Source organism: Aulostomus chinensis, chromosome 16 (genome assembly GCF_037954235.1).
Source record: "Aulostomus chinensis isolate RoL2024-O1b breed Wild chromosome 16, RoL_Achi_v1.0, whole genome shotgun sequence".
Lineage (NCBI taxonomy): Eukaryota > Metazoa > Chordata > Actinopteri > Syngnathiformes > Aulostomidae > Aulostomus > Aulostomus chinensis.
This window is the reverse complement of record NC_141335.1, coordinates 19,830,070-19,846,662: the sequence shown is the minus strand read 5'-3', so window position 1 is coordinate 19,846,662 and position 16,593 is coordinate 19,830,070. Positions and strand designations below refer to the sequence as shown.

The 16,593-nt window shown below is 41.0% G+C and overlaps 1 protein-coding gene across 2 annotated transcripts in view; it reads left to right on the top strand.

Moving 5' to 3' along the window:
* Window positions 1-16,593, top strand: part of thada (THADA armadillo repeat containing) — a 107,529-nt gene that overhangs the window by 7,135 nt on the left and 83,801 nt on the right. For both annotated transcript variants that reach the window (XM_086180417.1, XM_086180416.1), the window contains exons 13-22: window positions 485-640; window positions 735-842; window positions 1,253-1,376; window positions 2,508-2,653; window positions 3,584-3,812; window positions 3,911-4,046; window positions 4,151-4,287; window positions 5,065-5,211; window positions 5,789-5,949; window positions 16,211-16,320. In XM_086180417.1, coding sequence (XP_086036543.1) covers window positions 485-640; window positions 735-842; window positions 1,253-1,376; window positions 2,508-2,653; window positions 3,584-3,812; window positions 3,911-4,046; window positions 4,151-4,287; window positions 5,065-5,211; window positions 5,789-5,949; window positions 16,211-16,320 — 1,454 coding nt within the window. The remainder of the gene's footprint in view (window positions 1-484; window positions 641-734; window positions 843-1,252; window positions 1,377-2,507; window positions 2,654-3,583; window positions 3,813-3,910; window positions 4,047-4,150; window positions 4,288-5,064; window positions 5,212-5,788; window positions 5,950-16,210; window positions 16,321-16,593) is intronic.

The following is a 16,593-nucleotide window of genomic DNA, read 5'->3' as shown; positions in this document are numbered from 1 at the left end:
TCTTGTTACCAGAATAATAAGGCTTTCAGTGTATGTTGAGATAAGTTTTGTTTGTAGCGTGGGGTGTTAGTGTAGCTTTTAAAGTTGATTAAAGATTTTCCTGGTTGACTAGTCATTGCACATTAATGACACATTTGGCTTGTGGCATTTTTCAAATCGCATCACTTTGTGCTATTTTTTGGGATTTGTGCAGTGCCTCTGCAACACGCATCTACACTAGGGGGATGGCTCTTAATGATAAATAAGCTTTAGTGTTCCTATTTCTTAGAAAAAGAGAGTCTTCAGATTTTACTGTTATTGTCAAAATTTTGGTTAAGGCAACCTCTGGTTCGAGGGAACATGATGCTGTGATATTATCCCCTTCACAGGTGACTGCCCAGACCTAGTTTGCCACTGACTGAAAAAGTTGGTCAATTAAGACTCTTTCCATTGACTAAGCCCTCTTACCTGGGATAGCATTTATGTGCCATTTTTTACTGTTCAGGTGAGGATGGACGCGTTGGGCTTGGTTTGCGAGAGCCACCGCAGTACTGAGGTGCTGACCTCACAGGAAATGGACCTCATCCGCCACTTCCTGCCCCCAAATCTCAACAGCCAGTCGCCAGGAGTGAGACAGCAGTCTGTCAGTCTGATGAAGAAGGTCAGTTCTTTACCTTGTGTTTTCTTGATGGATCTAATTTCCTCAGTCAGTTTAAAATGTTGAGCTGGTAACTGATACTCTATTTGATCCTCAGTTACTTTGTAGAGTTAAGGACAGTGCTCAGCTGCTGCAGAAGAGACTGAGCCAAGAGAGAGAGCCGGAGCTAATAGAACAAAACCAACTCAAACTACATCTGTATAAGGTATCACACATACACTGCTCATTGGTGTTGATGCAGGGAGAATGCCGATAAATGTTTCACATTTGAAGAAATTCCCTGAAGGCTCTCCTGAGATATTGCAATCATGTGAGTTAACCTTGACTATTGACCCCGTGAGTTCCATAAGTTGTTTCTTTCAAATTTGAGGAATTTCCCTCAAGTTGTTCTTGAGATATCACATTTTCCTACAATATAGTATGGCTGTTAAAGGGTTCAAATTTGTTTGTTCAGAATTTTGAATACACTATTGACATTATTCAGCTTTTCAAACCACTATTGCAGTTTGGCTTCAGCTTTTCAAGCTTCCAGCATTCTCATTCCATTCTGAAGTCACTCCATATTTTTCTTCCCAGAGCATTTTTCTTTTTTTTTTCAATACTTGTGTGATATAGGAGTTCCTGCGCTGGCTATGTGTGATGCTCTTTGAGGGTCTGCTCCCTGGAGCTTCCTTCTCTAAATGCCTCATGTCCCTCCACCTGCTGGGTCTTGTGGGCCAACTCTTCACCTTCAGCACTGGTAGGTGTGTGTACTGCTCAGCAGCACGGTTGCTACCATTTGACATTTTCACACACAGACATCTGTGAGAGATGACGTGGAATAATTTTCACATCACTGCAAATTTTCCTTTGTTATATTAATAGTCTCATGCAGATTACATTTAAATTGAAAGGGTTCACCAAATTAAAGGTGTGCAATCATCCTTACTCGCTCTCTTGCAAATGAGCGGTGCACTGCCTGTTTAAGTATGGAGAGAAATGCTGGTCAGAGATCAGCCTTACTGGATTGGTACTTGAATGATGTTGGTGAGGAAAAAAACCTTCTGAAATGAATTCATCGACTTACTAACTTCTATGTTAGTGTAGCTGAACTTTTTTTGGGTAGAGAATGTGGGTGGGCTGGAGGGTGGCTGGTCTGTGCGGTGTAGGATTACTCCATTTGTTGGAAAATAAGTGGAATTTGGATTTTACTTTGGGCGGGTCTCAACTTACTTGGGTGGCCACATTAATAAGATCTTTAATATGAAAAACACTGACCAGGAATAAGTACATTTTTTTCAAAATCAGAGTATGTAATGAAATGGAGCTTGAGTGCATACTGGTAAAGTAGAAGAGAAACTACATAATGATGTACAGCCAAGTGCAAGAATCTTCTGGATGGTTTGAAATGTTTTGAGGTTCTGCCAGCAAATATTGGAGGGTGCTGATTATTGCGTCAAGGGTCCACTTAATGTCTTATCATTTCACTGTAATTCAATTTTTCTTTAGTTTTTGTTTATTATTGTTTATCATTTATATCATGTATATTTATATCACCTTGTACATTTCCATTAATATCTGAGGATATTCTAAGTCCAGACTTGCTAAGAATTCAGACTATGACAATAATTCATGTCCATAGCAGTTTGGTGTTCCCTATTTTGCTCAAGGACACCTTAGTGGTGATGCCTGGCTGGCATCAGCAGTAGCCAGCTACAGTCACTGCAATACCTCCTGCTATTGCTGGTGCCCAAACAAACATGTTTTATCAGCAGCCAGCCTCCTCACTTTGATGCCAACCTGATGCCGCGGTTGTTTCTGTGCTCATTTACCTTTCCTCACTCCACCTTGACCCATCCCTCATGATTCTGACCTCTTGTCTTTTCCTCAGGGCCTGATGGGTTTGCCCTGGGTGAAGCTGTGACCTGTACCCATGCTCAGAATGTCCTCTACTGCATATCCAGCAACTTCCTGGAGGTCAAACAACTGGCTTCGACATTGCTGTGGAAGCTCCCTCCTTCAGCCGTGGGACTGCAGGTTAATCTGAAGACTGGGTTCAGTTTGACAATTTAAAACAAACCCATGATTGTTGGAACTTTATGACACTTTTTCATATATAAAACATGTATATGAGTATGTATTATTTTTGTGATTTCATTTTATTTATATGTTTTAGAATATTTATGTTTTATTATACTTAAACACTTTACACTTAAAATGTTTTGGCTAATTTTTGAATTGGATTTTTCGGTAGCTTTTGTCTGTTGGTCTGTCTGTTAGCAGGACTCTGCAAGACTATGAGTCTGAATGGATCAGGAAAAAACCAATTTGCAAAAAATTGCATTATTATAGTTTTACTTTTTTACAAATCGGGTTTGACTACATTCGCCTAGGGGGTGAAGTTATGCACTTTCCTGGTGCCTTTTAGTAGTATTATACTGTAAAAATAGCTTTAATATAAATCTAGTACCAATAAGCTGTTGTTTTTGGTCTCCTAGGATAGTAAACTTAAGTAATAAGGGATACAGGTTAGATTTGTTTGCTGGATTCCATCCATCCATTTTCTTCCACTTAGTCTGTTATGGGTCGCGAGGGCTGGAGCCCATTCCAGCAGCTTTCGGGCATGAGGCGGGGTTCACCCTGGACAGGTCACCAGTCCATCGCAGGGCCAACACATATAGACAAACAACCATTCACTCTCACTTTCATACCTACGGTCAATTTAAAGTATACAATTAGCCTAGTCCCCTCTCGCATGTCTTTGGACTGTGGGAGGAAGCCGGAGTACCAGAGAGAACCCACAGGAGAACAACATGCAAACTCCACATAGAAAGATTCCGTGCCTGAGCCGGGACTCGAACCCGGAATCTTCTTGCTGTGAGGCAACAGTGCTGACCACTGCACCACTGTGCCGCCTTTTGGTGGATTCAATCTCAAGTAATTCCACTCTGGTCTTGGTTATTTTAGGAGCCAGAGAGGATGCTTGGTATTCTCCAGGCTGCTCTGGATCTCAGCACCAGCACCAAACCCTTTGACAGTGTCACAGCTGCACACCTGCTCAACCTGCTGCTCCACCATCCAGATCTGGGCCCGGCACTCCTACACTGTGCTCAGGAGCAGGGCCTAAATTTCCAGCCGCCCTCCTTAATGCCCCAGACATCTGAGGTCCTCACCTTGGAACTCAACTCTCTGGCTGGTAAGCTTACGATACATTGTCCTTATAAATGTATGCATTCAGAATATCTACAGTCTGTCATGATATTTTAAATATGGATTGTTTTTTTCTGCCCGCAGTGATTCAGTTCCTGCTGCACTGTCTGCAGTTGGAGGTCTTGAAGGCGGAGTCGTGCCTCTTGGAGGCAGCTGCATCCCGTCCTCTGTACGGCCGAGCCCATTGCATCACGGCTATCCTGCAGCACCTAAACACAGGGTGAGATTAATTAAAACAGCTACACTCAAATTTGTTTTTGAGAAGCAAATTCAATCTAGACCTTGTATCTGTATATACTCACATTTTAATGCTTCTGTTATTAGGAGTTTGTGTCACACTGAGCAGTGGAAGCGTCTGGTGTCAGAGCTGATCGCCGTGTGCTACAGGATGTCTGATGTGGTGTCCCCTGTTGTCCAGAGCTCCTCTCCTGAAGGACTCATCCCCATGGATGCAGACACAGGTAATTTAAACTGGAGTTAATACATCTGCGTATTCTTCTTCTGAACCTTTTTTATACATATTGAGTCACGGAATGAACAAAACAGTCTCAACTGCAGAAATGTTTCCTAAATTACATCTTTTAGTTCACTGGATGACACTCGTTCAGGAGTAGGAGAAACTTCATCATAAGGACATATAGGACAGAATGTTCCATATCCTTTTTTGGGGGGGGGGGGGATTTCCCATAAAAAAAAATCCCCAAAATAAAAATTGTGACGTAATATGCTATGAAGAAATGCCCAGATGATAACCATACATAGAAGGGATGGCACTGTGAGGAAATTTACCATAAAACAAATGTACATCATTGGCACTTGACAAATTACAAAGACATATGGCATTTAATATTTGTAGAGCTATTCTCTGACCAAAACAAATACCTAGACGTTGGTCATATTGTTATTTGGAATAAACGCTTCAGTGACAATCTCCTACATGAAATAGATAAAACTTTTATTAACAAATCAAATAAGACATGATGGATTATGACTGAACTGCTGCTGCCACTCCTGATGCAAATGAGAATAGAAGGTTTTACAGGTCATGGAACCCCTTAGGTAAAATGGAAGAGAGATTGAATTTAGTTATAGAGTTAATTTAAACTCCTTGAATTTTATGGAATAAGAAAAAAAGTAATTGATTCATATAGCATGACATATCACAAAATTATATTTGTCGTGGTGGAAGAATCCAGCTCTGCTCATGTGTACATATGTGGATGCGTTTGTGTGAATAGACACCTCAGCAGGACTGCAGAGGATCCTGCAGGAGATCCAGCCCAGGGACACCAATGACTTCTTCACCAGCGCCAGACAGCTGGATACACACAATGGAGAGGATCAAACACAAACCCAGACCACGCAAATGTCATCACCAGCTACAGGTTTGTCATACAACATCACACTTAAAAATACCATCCTCATTCAACATTCCTCAGCTCTGGAGTAATGATTGAGTATATAGATAATCATGATTGGTTTTTTAATTTTGCCCCATTGTTTTTAACACTGTATATTTCACATTAAATATTTATATTCTAATTATTAGTATCATTTGTTTTCCTTCTAAAGGAGGATCAAGGGCACTAAATCCCTTTCCAATGGTTGCTATATTAATGATGTCCTGATGGGGGTGGTGTCTGTCCTTTTTTGTACAGTATGTTATAGCGGACTTTATGAATCTTATTTCAGTCACTATCAAAATTACATTTACCTTCAGAGCTGTACAACAGAAAAGGAAATGGCTCTGGTGTATGTGTAATATATGTGTGACCCAATACAAACACAAAGGTCTGTTATCAGACTGGAAGGCACTCCTTTACTGTTTTACATGTGTGTTAAATGGGGTAGCATTGCATAATGAGACAAATACAATTTTTTACAAATTATTCAAAATGGTTCAAAGTGATCAAACTTTCCCTGTCCTTTTTTTTCATGTGTGTCACTCTGTGTATGGTCCAGGCGGTGAGGGCTACAGGGTGACAGCCCAGATGGTGCTGGTATGTTGCTGGCGGAGCATGAAGGAAGTAGCCATGCTGCTGGGACAGCTGTGTCAGAGTTTGCCTCTGCACTACACCAATGATGACACACACATGCACCCCGGGCTTATCACGGAGGAGCAGGTGAGACCCTGATTTGTGAAGTAAATACAGACACACACACACACACACACACAAGTTTCCTTGCTGCTGATACCTTATGTTGTATTTGGAGTGGCAATCATTAATGTCATTATGAAAGTCGGACAGGAACTGTGGAGTCTTTGAAAAAGTCTTTGTGGATTAGCACAGCACAGCTGGAAAAATAAAATGTGGATTATTCCAGATGATGAGATCGGGATTTTGTATACAGGTTTTTTTGTTCTTTTTTTTGTTCTTTTTTGGTAGTTTTGATGTTGTTTTGTCACTGTAGCTGTTGTTAGCAGTCAGTTGTCATTAGCTTGAAGCTTAATACTGTATATGTGGCTAGGGCTCCCTGCATTCTGGAGTCACACATAAGTAATGAAGTAGAATTAGTGGGTAATTGAAAGCCTAAATATACTTTTTGTTGAAAAATCATTTTAGCAATAACAAAAAATGGATAACCTTCCTTATGATCAAGGATGAAAGGGTTGAAGTAAACAATGAGTATTGGACAGCTGTATACTGAATATTGGCATCTTGAGTCCAAAAATATAACTGGTTCATGTTGCCAGGGATTCTTCAATCTGCTTTGTCTTCATTGCCCTTTTAATAAGCAAGTCAGCTACTGGGCACATGTTATTAATCCATATTAGTTTCCTAGTCAGTGCTCACTTTGAGTGGCAGTCATTCACTCACATAGGACCACTGGCTACATGTCATGGCATTGAGATTTTACATGTGGTAAAAGGTGAGCACGAGTATTGGATCTGCAATTAGCAAAGGCAGGCGGGGGAAAAAAAAAAGTCATATCGATGTATTCTTCCATAGAAATTAAATGTTGTCAGTCAGATGTGTAACCTAATGTATGCGCCACCATGGCGCATCTGACCACACGTCTGTTTCTCCTCAGCATGTCTTGTTGGTTGTCCTTCTTTTAAGTCCCATTTCAGGAATGGTATGGCTAACAAGGCTAACCAAGCTGTGACAGCTGAGCAAGACAGGCGAGCCCTCCCACCTTGATAGCATCTAAACACACAGACTTCTTCTCAACCAGACCATTGGTTTACTCATATGGTCTCAGCACAGTTGTAGACTGTTTACATTTGCACCATAAGGTGTCATTTTTTTTCACACTGAGAGTGTATAATACTGTTGCAAGGAATGATGAGAATTTATGTTTGTGCCATGCTGGGAGGCTCTTCAATTAGCATCCGCCCTCGTTAGCACCGCGCTTTCATTTGAGGCCTGACCCTGCTGGTTTAATGGTCGCGACGTCCCTCCCTTTCCACTGCATTCTTTCCAAATCACTTCCACCACCAGCAGGAAAACACTGAGCACGGCAAACAACACAAAAACACACACACACACACACACACACACACACACACACACACACACACACACACACACACACACACACACACACACACACACACAAACAAACTTGCACAGGAATAGTTGTCTGAGTGGTTCAGCATGTTACCATCCATAATAACAAGGGTACCAGACATAGACTGCGTTTGTCTGTGTAGGGGGTAAAGGGTGTGTGTACATGAGTGTGTGTGTGTGTGTACGTTTGTTTGTGTTTGCCTGTTGACCGTGCATTTACACTCCCGAGAGAATAAGTGTCGTAGTATGTGCTGAATGTGTGTCTTTGTGTGTATGATGTAGTTTTTTACCATCCAGGGTTTTTCATTTTGCTGCTTTAATAATATATCATTATAGACTGAAAATGATAATGAGTGATGTTCTGTTCCTGCTGTTGGTCAATCAAAACACAACGTTGTTGACGTTGCCTAAAAAATCATGAAAATAATTGTTCGCTGTTGCTTTGATTTGACCTAATGTGACAACTCTGAAAAGTCCCTGCTCTTTTAACTTAAAAAAAAAAAAATTCCCCTCTTTTTTACTTTTCTCCTCCTTTTCCCCTTTCTCTTAGTTTGACCCATACATGCGTTACAGAGACCTTTCCTCTGCTGTAGTAATTATTGTGACACATTACAGGTGTGTAAACTTTCATTCACAGTTACACTGACAAGGTCACTACACGTTGGTCAATTTTGAATTACATTAACACGTGAATTATAATCAGAATCACTCAGAATCAGAACCACTGTAATTGGCCAAGTTAGACAAAAACAAGGAATTTGTTTCCGAGTTGGCATTGCTCACTGTACATGGAAGAGAATAAGTTAGGGGGGGGGGGATAAGATGAAACGATAATAGATATAGTGGTATGTACAAAAATAGACAGAATATATACAAAAATGTACTGTATGGAATACAAAAGTGCTGTGTGGATACAAAAGGTACAGTATGGGCAGTTTAGTACAATATTTCCAGTGTGCATGAGGCAGCATTTTTGTTTTTGTTTTTTTTATTTCCTGACACTGACGATTTACAGTTCATCAGAATGACTGCCTGGGGGTAGAAACTGTCCTTGTGCCTGGTGGTCTTGGCATACAGGGCTCTGTAGCATCTTCTAGAGGGGAGGGGATCAAACAGTTTGTGACTGAGATGTGAAGGGTCCGCAGAGATGGTGCTTGCCCGTTTCCTGACTCTGAACCGATAAAAGTCCTGGATGGATGATTCTCCCTGCTGACCTGATTGTCCGTTGCAATCTGATCCTGTTCTGTTTGGTGGCTGATCCAAACCAGACAGTGATGGCTGTGCACAGGACAGACTGAATGGTTGCAGTGTAGAAGATGATCAGCTGCTCCTTTGGCAGGTTAAACATCCTGAGCTGTCACAGGAAGTACAACCTCTGCTGGGCTTTTTTCCAGACAGTCTCCATGTGGAAGGTCCACTTCAGATTCCGGGAGATTGTGGTCCCCAGAAACTTGTGAGTGTCCACAGTAGACTCTGTGTTGTTGAGGATGGTGACGGGGGGCAGTGTGGGTGGGCTTCTCCTGAAAGGCACCGTCATCTCCACAGTCTTGAGCAGGGTCGGCTCCTGGTGGTTCAGACTGCACCAGTGGACCAGTTGCTCCACCTTCTGTCTATAAACAGACTCATCACCATCCTGGATTACACCAATGACGGTGGTATCATCCACAAACTTCAGGAGTTTCACAGACGGGTCCCCTGAAGCACAGTTTTTAAGTTAATTAAGTGTGAACCCTACAGTTGTGCTCTGTTGGTTTTTGAAGGGGACTTGCATTTTATATTTTTTGATTGAGACAGTTTTTACTCATGTAAGATGCCCTTCTTAAGACTGAATGTTTAATGATGTTGCCTCAATTATGACAAATAAGAGTTTGTTCTAGCCTTAATTTGCTCTTTTTTGAACACCACATGCTGCAGGTAAAGCTTTTCTTTTTACTACTCATTAGGGCTGTAAGGCAAGGAAATTAGTGATCGAATTAATTCGAAATTTTTCAGTTTATCAATAGTATTTATCAGTTTTGGCAAGCATTTAGAATGTTCCAGCTTAGAAGGATTTTTGTAAATGAATATAAAACCAAACTTTATCTCTATCATTCAGAACACTTTTCAGTGTTCATAGGCAATGATGGTGGTTGGAAGCAAAATTGGGACAAATACTAAATAAAGAGTATTTCACACAACAATTCTAAAGTCAGTCACAACTTTTTACAAAACGGTTGAGCATATTCGGTGAAACATAGCATCTTGGTCTATATCCTTGTAGACTAGATGCATCTAAGACGTATTACTGCCCCCCACTGATTACTGGCAGCTCTCCATTTACCAACTAAATCCACACTTGAAGTCGGGGCTGCTATTAACCTTATTTATTCTTTGAGTCTGTTGATTTTTGTCTGTAATGAAATTCATAAATCAGTTACTTCGCCACCCTTAGTTGTCAAATTTAACAGTAATCCAATCACAGATCTACTTTGAAAAGTCCCGCAGATGTTTTAACTTCGGCTTTGGACACCTGCAGGTCATGTGGCACATAGTAGAATAATTAGATCAGTTACAAACACCTGTAAGTTACCATGTAATACTGACCAAATGATTCTCAACCAACATGGTCGATATTAACATGAGCAGCTGGATTGTAATGGAAACATACAGCAGCTTGAGAATGCTAAATTGGAGGTTGAGCAACAAAGTATTTTGTTGTAAATGTGTTGGCGATGTTATTCTGTATTCCCTCCTGCTCGTCAGAATATTAAGAGGTTTGAAACAGCTGGCTCTCTGTAAATGTCACTACTGGAGTAGACTTGATGATGTCATCACCCCTACCACCACCACCACAGTGTCGTGAACAGGTAATTGGTGGTGATATGTTGGATTCTTTGCTGGCCGCACTGGTAACTATGGTTGTGTGCCTATTACATAACTCACTGATGATTGAACAAACTCCTGCTGAGGAGCACACGGACAAGGAAAATCTGAACTCCTGTCCCCTTCTGTCTTTACCGCATCCTTTTTTTGTTTTTCATTTACTTGTCATCAGTTCCACTCTTTGTGTGTGTGAAAACTGTAGAATTGACAGTCAGTGGGGTCATTCCAATAGTGTTTGGAAAGTTTGGGCCTGGCTACGTCTGTGCGGACAAAGTCATTCTGCCCTACCGCAGTGATGACATGCATGGGCATATGTGTATGGTGTGTGTACTTATGTGGGACCAAAACACATCCCTATCCTGCCAGCATCCTGTGTTACATCCTTGTTGGCCTGGTAACACTGCAGATGTTTCTGTCACTGGGTGGCACCATGGCAACAGCAGCAGTTGTTGGTGGGTTGTGACGGCCGTGGTTTTTATTTGATTCAATCTTTTTTCCTGGTTTTTAAGTTGATACAGATTTGTGTAGATGAGTCAAGAAGGTGCAATGCAAAGCTAAAAGCACCCTTGTCCTGTGCAGTATGTGTGTGTGAGACCACCCGAAGTTGTTGGTCGGCTGGATTCTGACAGCTCTTGTGTTTATTATGCATGGTGGTTACTGGTTACACTGGAGACGGACCATTTATTTGGCTGCTCTGTAGCTAAGAGAGAAACACACTCTCACCAACATACATGGATAGTGACACAGTAGGAATGCTGTCCCTGATCTTGTTATTTACCGAGAAGGTTCACTTCAGAATGAATTATTAGTTAATATTTGAATAAGGGGTTATTTTGAACACCAGTAATTTGACTGTTGAAAAGTAGTGCAGAAGGTACAGTAGCGCCTGAAAAGTAATGTATCCAGTTCCCATCACTACAACTCATGCTATAATTAAGGTCACAAAGTGTCCTCTAATTTAGTCATAAGAAATGATACTAAATGATCACATTTCACTCAAGGGATCGTTTGTTTTAAAATCCTTAACCAGCTTGTCGGCAATTCCTTCAGTCACCGTTATTTGTAGTTAAGAGATTTACACCAGGAACCAAGGCAACCATTTGATTCTGCACCAAAAGATAACAGGAAAACTGAGGACAAAGCAAAGGTACAAGACTGTGTACGTAAATATTTTGAGAGTTCAGGAACTACTTTCTGTATTAGGCATCCCAAATGTTATTTCCAACCAAACTTTCTTTAAATAACTTAATATTCTGACCAATTAACAATTTTTTTTGCTAGCTCTATTATCACTGATGCCAATGTATTTACAATATCAAATATTGTAGTTTCTCATCAGAAAGGGAAGTCATGCCTTCATGCATCAATGCCCACTGATTTTTGTGTGGCAATGTCAGATTGGGATTGCACACCGAGAAGAAAGCAATGTGTGTTGTGTAGTAACAGAAGAATCTGACATATAATTTTATGGCTTTCTATTCTCTGTACCATCCCTAAAGCAGAACTTCACAGTCCCTGCTGGAAATGGCAGCAGTTGGCTCGAGCAGCAACAACAACAAACATTATCAGAGTGCTGTCTAACCCTCGACTGTCAAGGGAGAAGTTGGCTATTTAGGTCACTGTCACGGCCCTGAACCATACATGTAATTAGACTTGGGAAACTTCTCTCTCCGCACATGGAAGCTTTTCAGGGAAACGGGCATGCTTGCAAACAGGAAGTTGATGTCTAAATAAAGCCCCTCCTCCGCCCCCCGCAGGAAGCTTGCTCGGCCCTTTTAAACAGTTACACAGACGGGAACCTTCGAGAGGGAAGCTTTAAATAGGCAAAGCAGTGGCCCGGCTTGGCCCAGCTCAGCACCGCAGCGGTCTGGGCCCGGCAGGCACGGCCATCTAGCAGTGACTGCCATTTTTACCCTGGTGAGGTCAGGCCTGTCCTGGGAGTCCACTCTGGCCACCAGTGTGATAAGTCATTGGGCTTGGTAGCGTTGTGGCTTACTCAGTCCATACTTTGGTGTTTAAGTTAGTCCACTTTAGGTCTTCAAGGTCATCTGGGTTTATTGACCAGTCATCAGGGCAAAGAAACAGGCTGTCTAAGCCCTATGTTTTAGTTTAATTTATTCTCATTATTTAATTCTGTTCCTTTCAATCCTTTTTTCATTGATTTTGTGTCCTGACACACCTGCCTCACTGCTGCTGTCCGTCATCATTGCTTCATTCAGTACTGTGAGGGTTCATGGTGAAGGTCTCAGTGTCTGGCGCAATCATGGCTCATCTGCGGGTCTGCGTTTATGTTAGTTTAGATGTTGTGTCTAACCCCACATCCCCTAAGGGGTCGTTTGGATGTTTGTTTTTTTTTCCCTTCTTTTCACACAAGTGTTTTTTGTAGCGGGTCCTTGCTACCCCTCCCTGTGCCCTCCATGCCACCCCTGACTAAGTCGGGGCCTGGCTGGCTCAGTGGTGGCGGTGACACCACAGCCGTAATGACAGGGCACTGCAGCGCTGCGTCCGCCTCGCCCTGCCGCCTCACCTGCAACACACTCACCAGTTTACACACTGCCACAGAAATGGCACTCACTTGTGTGTGTATGTATAGTTAGAATAATGTTGCTAACACTATTACTAACTGGATGGTTTTACTAACAGTGGCCATTATGTGGATGTCTCAGCATCCTTATTTGAACACACTTGTCACGCTAGTGCCATGCCTCTCTCATGCTTGACATGCTCGACGCTGACTGGCTGAACGCTAAGTGCTGTCTCTAAAACAAGAGCACAGCCAATGTTAGAGCCTCTCCTCTGTCGCCAAATAGAGAAAAGGTTACAAGTAGAACCGCAGTTGATGACTGAATAACAACCTTTTACTACCCTGCTGCTGTGCTGTGTCTTGGAATATGAGAAAATAAACCATCTCAATATTTTTTATTACACTGCTGATTATATTGATTAACTAGATGAGGAAAATGTGTTTTCCCAGTTGATTGCCATTACAGTGGTGAGGTTGGGTGGGGGCTAACATTTTTGGGTGTCACTGAGTTTATTGCATGCTCTTAAATGCAATTTCTAGGTTTTCCAAAATAATTCACACACCAAATATTATAAAGGGGTGGATTAATATCAAATTTAATGATTTCCTCTCTTTAAATTGGAGATGTATGACAATATCACATCATCAGTATGGGTCCAATGAACAAAACTGTTTTCCTTAAATCTCTTCTGGAAAGAATGTGGTAAATGTAAACATTCCTCAGAGAGTTTGGTCCATATTGACATGATAGCATCACACAGTTGCTGCAGATTTGTCAGCTGTGCATCCATCATGCAAATCTCCCGTTCCACCACATCCCAAAGGTGCTCTATTGGATTGAGATCTGGTGACAGTCGAGGCCATTTGAGTACAGTGAACTCATTGTCATGTTCAAGAAACCAGGCTGAGATGATTCGAGCTTTATGACATGGAGCGTTATCCTGCTGGAGGTAGCCATCAGAAGATGGGTACACTGTGGTCATAAAGAGATGAACATGGTCAGCAACAATACTCAGGTAGGCTGTGGCGTTGCAATGATGCTCAATTGGTACTAAGGGGCCCGATGTGTGCCAAGAAAATATCCCCCACACCATTACACCACCACCACCAGCCTGAACTGTTGATGCAATGCAGGATGGATCCATGCTTTCATGTTGTTGATGCAAATTTCTGACCTTACCATCCGAATGTCGCAGCAGAAATCGCGACTCATCAGACCAGGCAACATTTTTCCAGTCTTATGTTGTCTAATTTTGGTGAGCCTGTGTGAATTGTAGCCTCAGTTTTCTGTTCTTAGCTGACAGGAGTGGCACCCGCCGTGGTTTTCTGCTGCTGTAGCCCATCTGCCTCAAGGTTCGACGTGTTGTGCATTCAGAGATGCTCTTCTGCATACCTTGGTTGTAACGAGTGGTTATTTTAGTTACTGTTGCCTTTCTATCAGCTCGAACCAGTCTGGCCATTCTCCTCTGACCTCTGGCATCAACAAGGCATTTTCGCCCACAGAACTGCCGCTCACTGGATATTTTCTCTTTTTCGGACCATTCTCTGTAAACCCAAGAGATGGTTGTGCGTGAAAATTCCAGTAGATCAGCAGTTTCTGAAATACTCAGACCAGCCCGTCTGGCACAAACAACCATGCCACGTTCAAAGTCACTTAAATCACCTTTCTTCCCCATTCTGATGCTCGCTTTGAACTGCAGCAGACTGTCTTGACCATGTCTACATACCTAAATGCATTGAGTTGCTGCTATGTGATTGGCTGAGTAGTAATTTGCGTTAACGAGCAGTTGGAAAGGTGTGCCTGATAAAGTGGTCAACGAGTGTGTGATAATATATATATATATATATATATATATATATATATATATATATATATATATATATATATATATATGTGTGTGTATATATGTATATATGTATATATATATATATATATGTGTGTGTATATATGTATATATGTATATATATATATATATATATATATATATGTGTGTGTGTATATATATATATATATATATGTATATATATATATATATATATGTATATATATATATATATATATATATATATATATATATATATATATATATATATGTGTGTGTGTATATATATGATTTATAGGCTTATTCAAATGTTTTGAAGGTAATGAAAAGATAACTTTTTTTCAAATTCACAACATTTGTATGTGTTTTCAATATGTGAAAATGTGAATATCATACATTTATTTTCATACAATTATTTTTGACCGTGGTAGATGTCAGCCATCAGTCAAATCAGTTATAAAAGTTTGGATATTGTTAAAATTTAAATCAAATTTCAGGCATCTTATTTAAAATTGTGACATGGGAGGAATTCTCAGTGAAAGTCACAGCATATTTCATGATGTGTTCACTTTCAAGTAGTGGCAGTTAGACTCCCATAGCATGCTAACATTTGATAAATGGCACCAAACTACCATCAGATGGTCAAAGATCTATTTGGCTTTAACACTGTTACAGCAGTACTTCACACAGAAATTATCTTGTGCCTTTCAAGTACTTACAAAAGTGTGCCTTGAGGTTTTTCATGGCTGCGCCACTTGCAGAGCCAGCCACATGCATTTAGCTTGAAGCTAATGGCACCACATGTCTACCACCTAACTAACTATGGCAAAAATGTCCAAAAACATCTGTTTACAATTTCTGAAGCATATCATTAGATACAATCCATGTCTTCTTTATCCTACTGGATGTTCAGTAATCAGACACTAAACCAACTACCCTTCTGGTCCCTCACTCATTCACTGCAGTGCTGAGCAGGACCACCTGCCACCGTCTGATGAACCCACTCTCTCACACTCATCCATGCTCATTCACAGTAGCAATGACTGGAAGCGTTATCATTTTTAACCGGTTGGATAAAAAAGACATGCATTACACTGGACAATTAACTTGAGAGTTTGTAAACGGATATTTTTGTACTGTTTTGCTTTTGTTTGTTGGTGGAGGCTATGGGGAATCATGGGACTGGCTCTTTTTGACGTCTAAAGCCACAAGGAAGTAATGAAACAGTTTTGGTTTTCTTTTAAATAAATTTTATTTTACAAAGGCATAAACACAAACACAAACGTACTTATACACACAAACCTATTCAAAATAATAATAATAAAATGAAAAAGAAAAACAAACCAAAAAAAATAGAGACATAAGAAGTAATGTAACAATTGAAAAATGTCTGAGCTCAAGACACCTTTTGTGAGTACTTGAAACACAAATGATTCTTATACTGTATGTGTATTTACATGGAAGTGACATGTGCATCTCTGCTAAATAAATTGTCCCACACATTGGTGGCTTGCCATGTACAACAGCCTGGAAGCACTTCTAAATTGACTAAAAAATGGATTCTGTTCTCATTATGCGCTCTCATTGCGCCCGCGCACGCACGCACGCGCACACACACACACACAAAAGTTGATTTAACAGTCTCTGTGTGTCTCTGTTACAGGTGGAGGGGGTCGGCCTGTACTTCCGTCAGCAGCTCCTGCAGTCTCGTCATCGCGGCGCCTTTGAACTGGCTTATGTGGGTTTTGTACGCCTCACTGACATGCTGTGCAGGTGCGTTTTAACATTAGGGGCTGAAAGGTGATACTGCTGAACGGCTGCAGGCCTTTGCTTCCAACATGGAGATGAATGTTGTTCTGCCTTGTAATTATAGAGTGGGCTCGTCCTCTCAGTATCACTCCTCAGTTTTAAAAATATACTGTAAATACATCAAGATTTGATTATGGATATCGTCATCCAAAGCTCTGTGGACAAAACTCAGGTTTCCATCCATAACGGTTGTAAATATTAACCAGTATGATCAGAAAATCAGTGAAAGAAATGCAA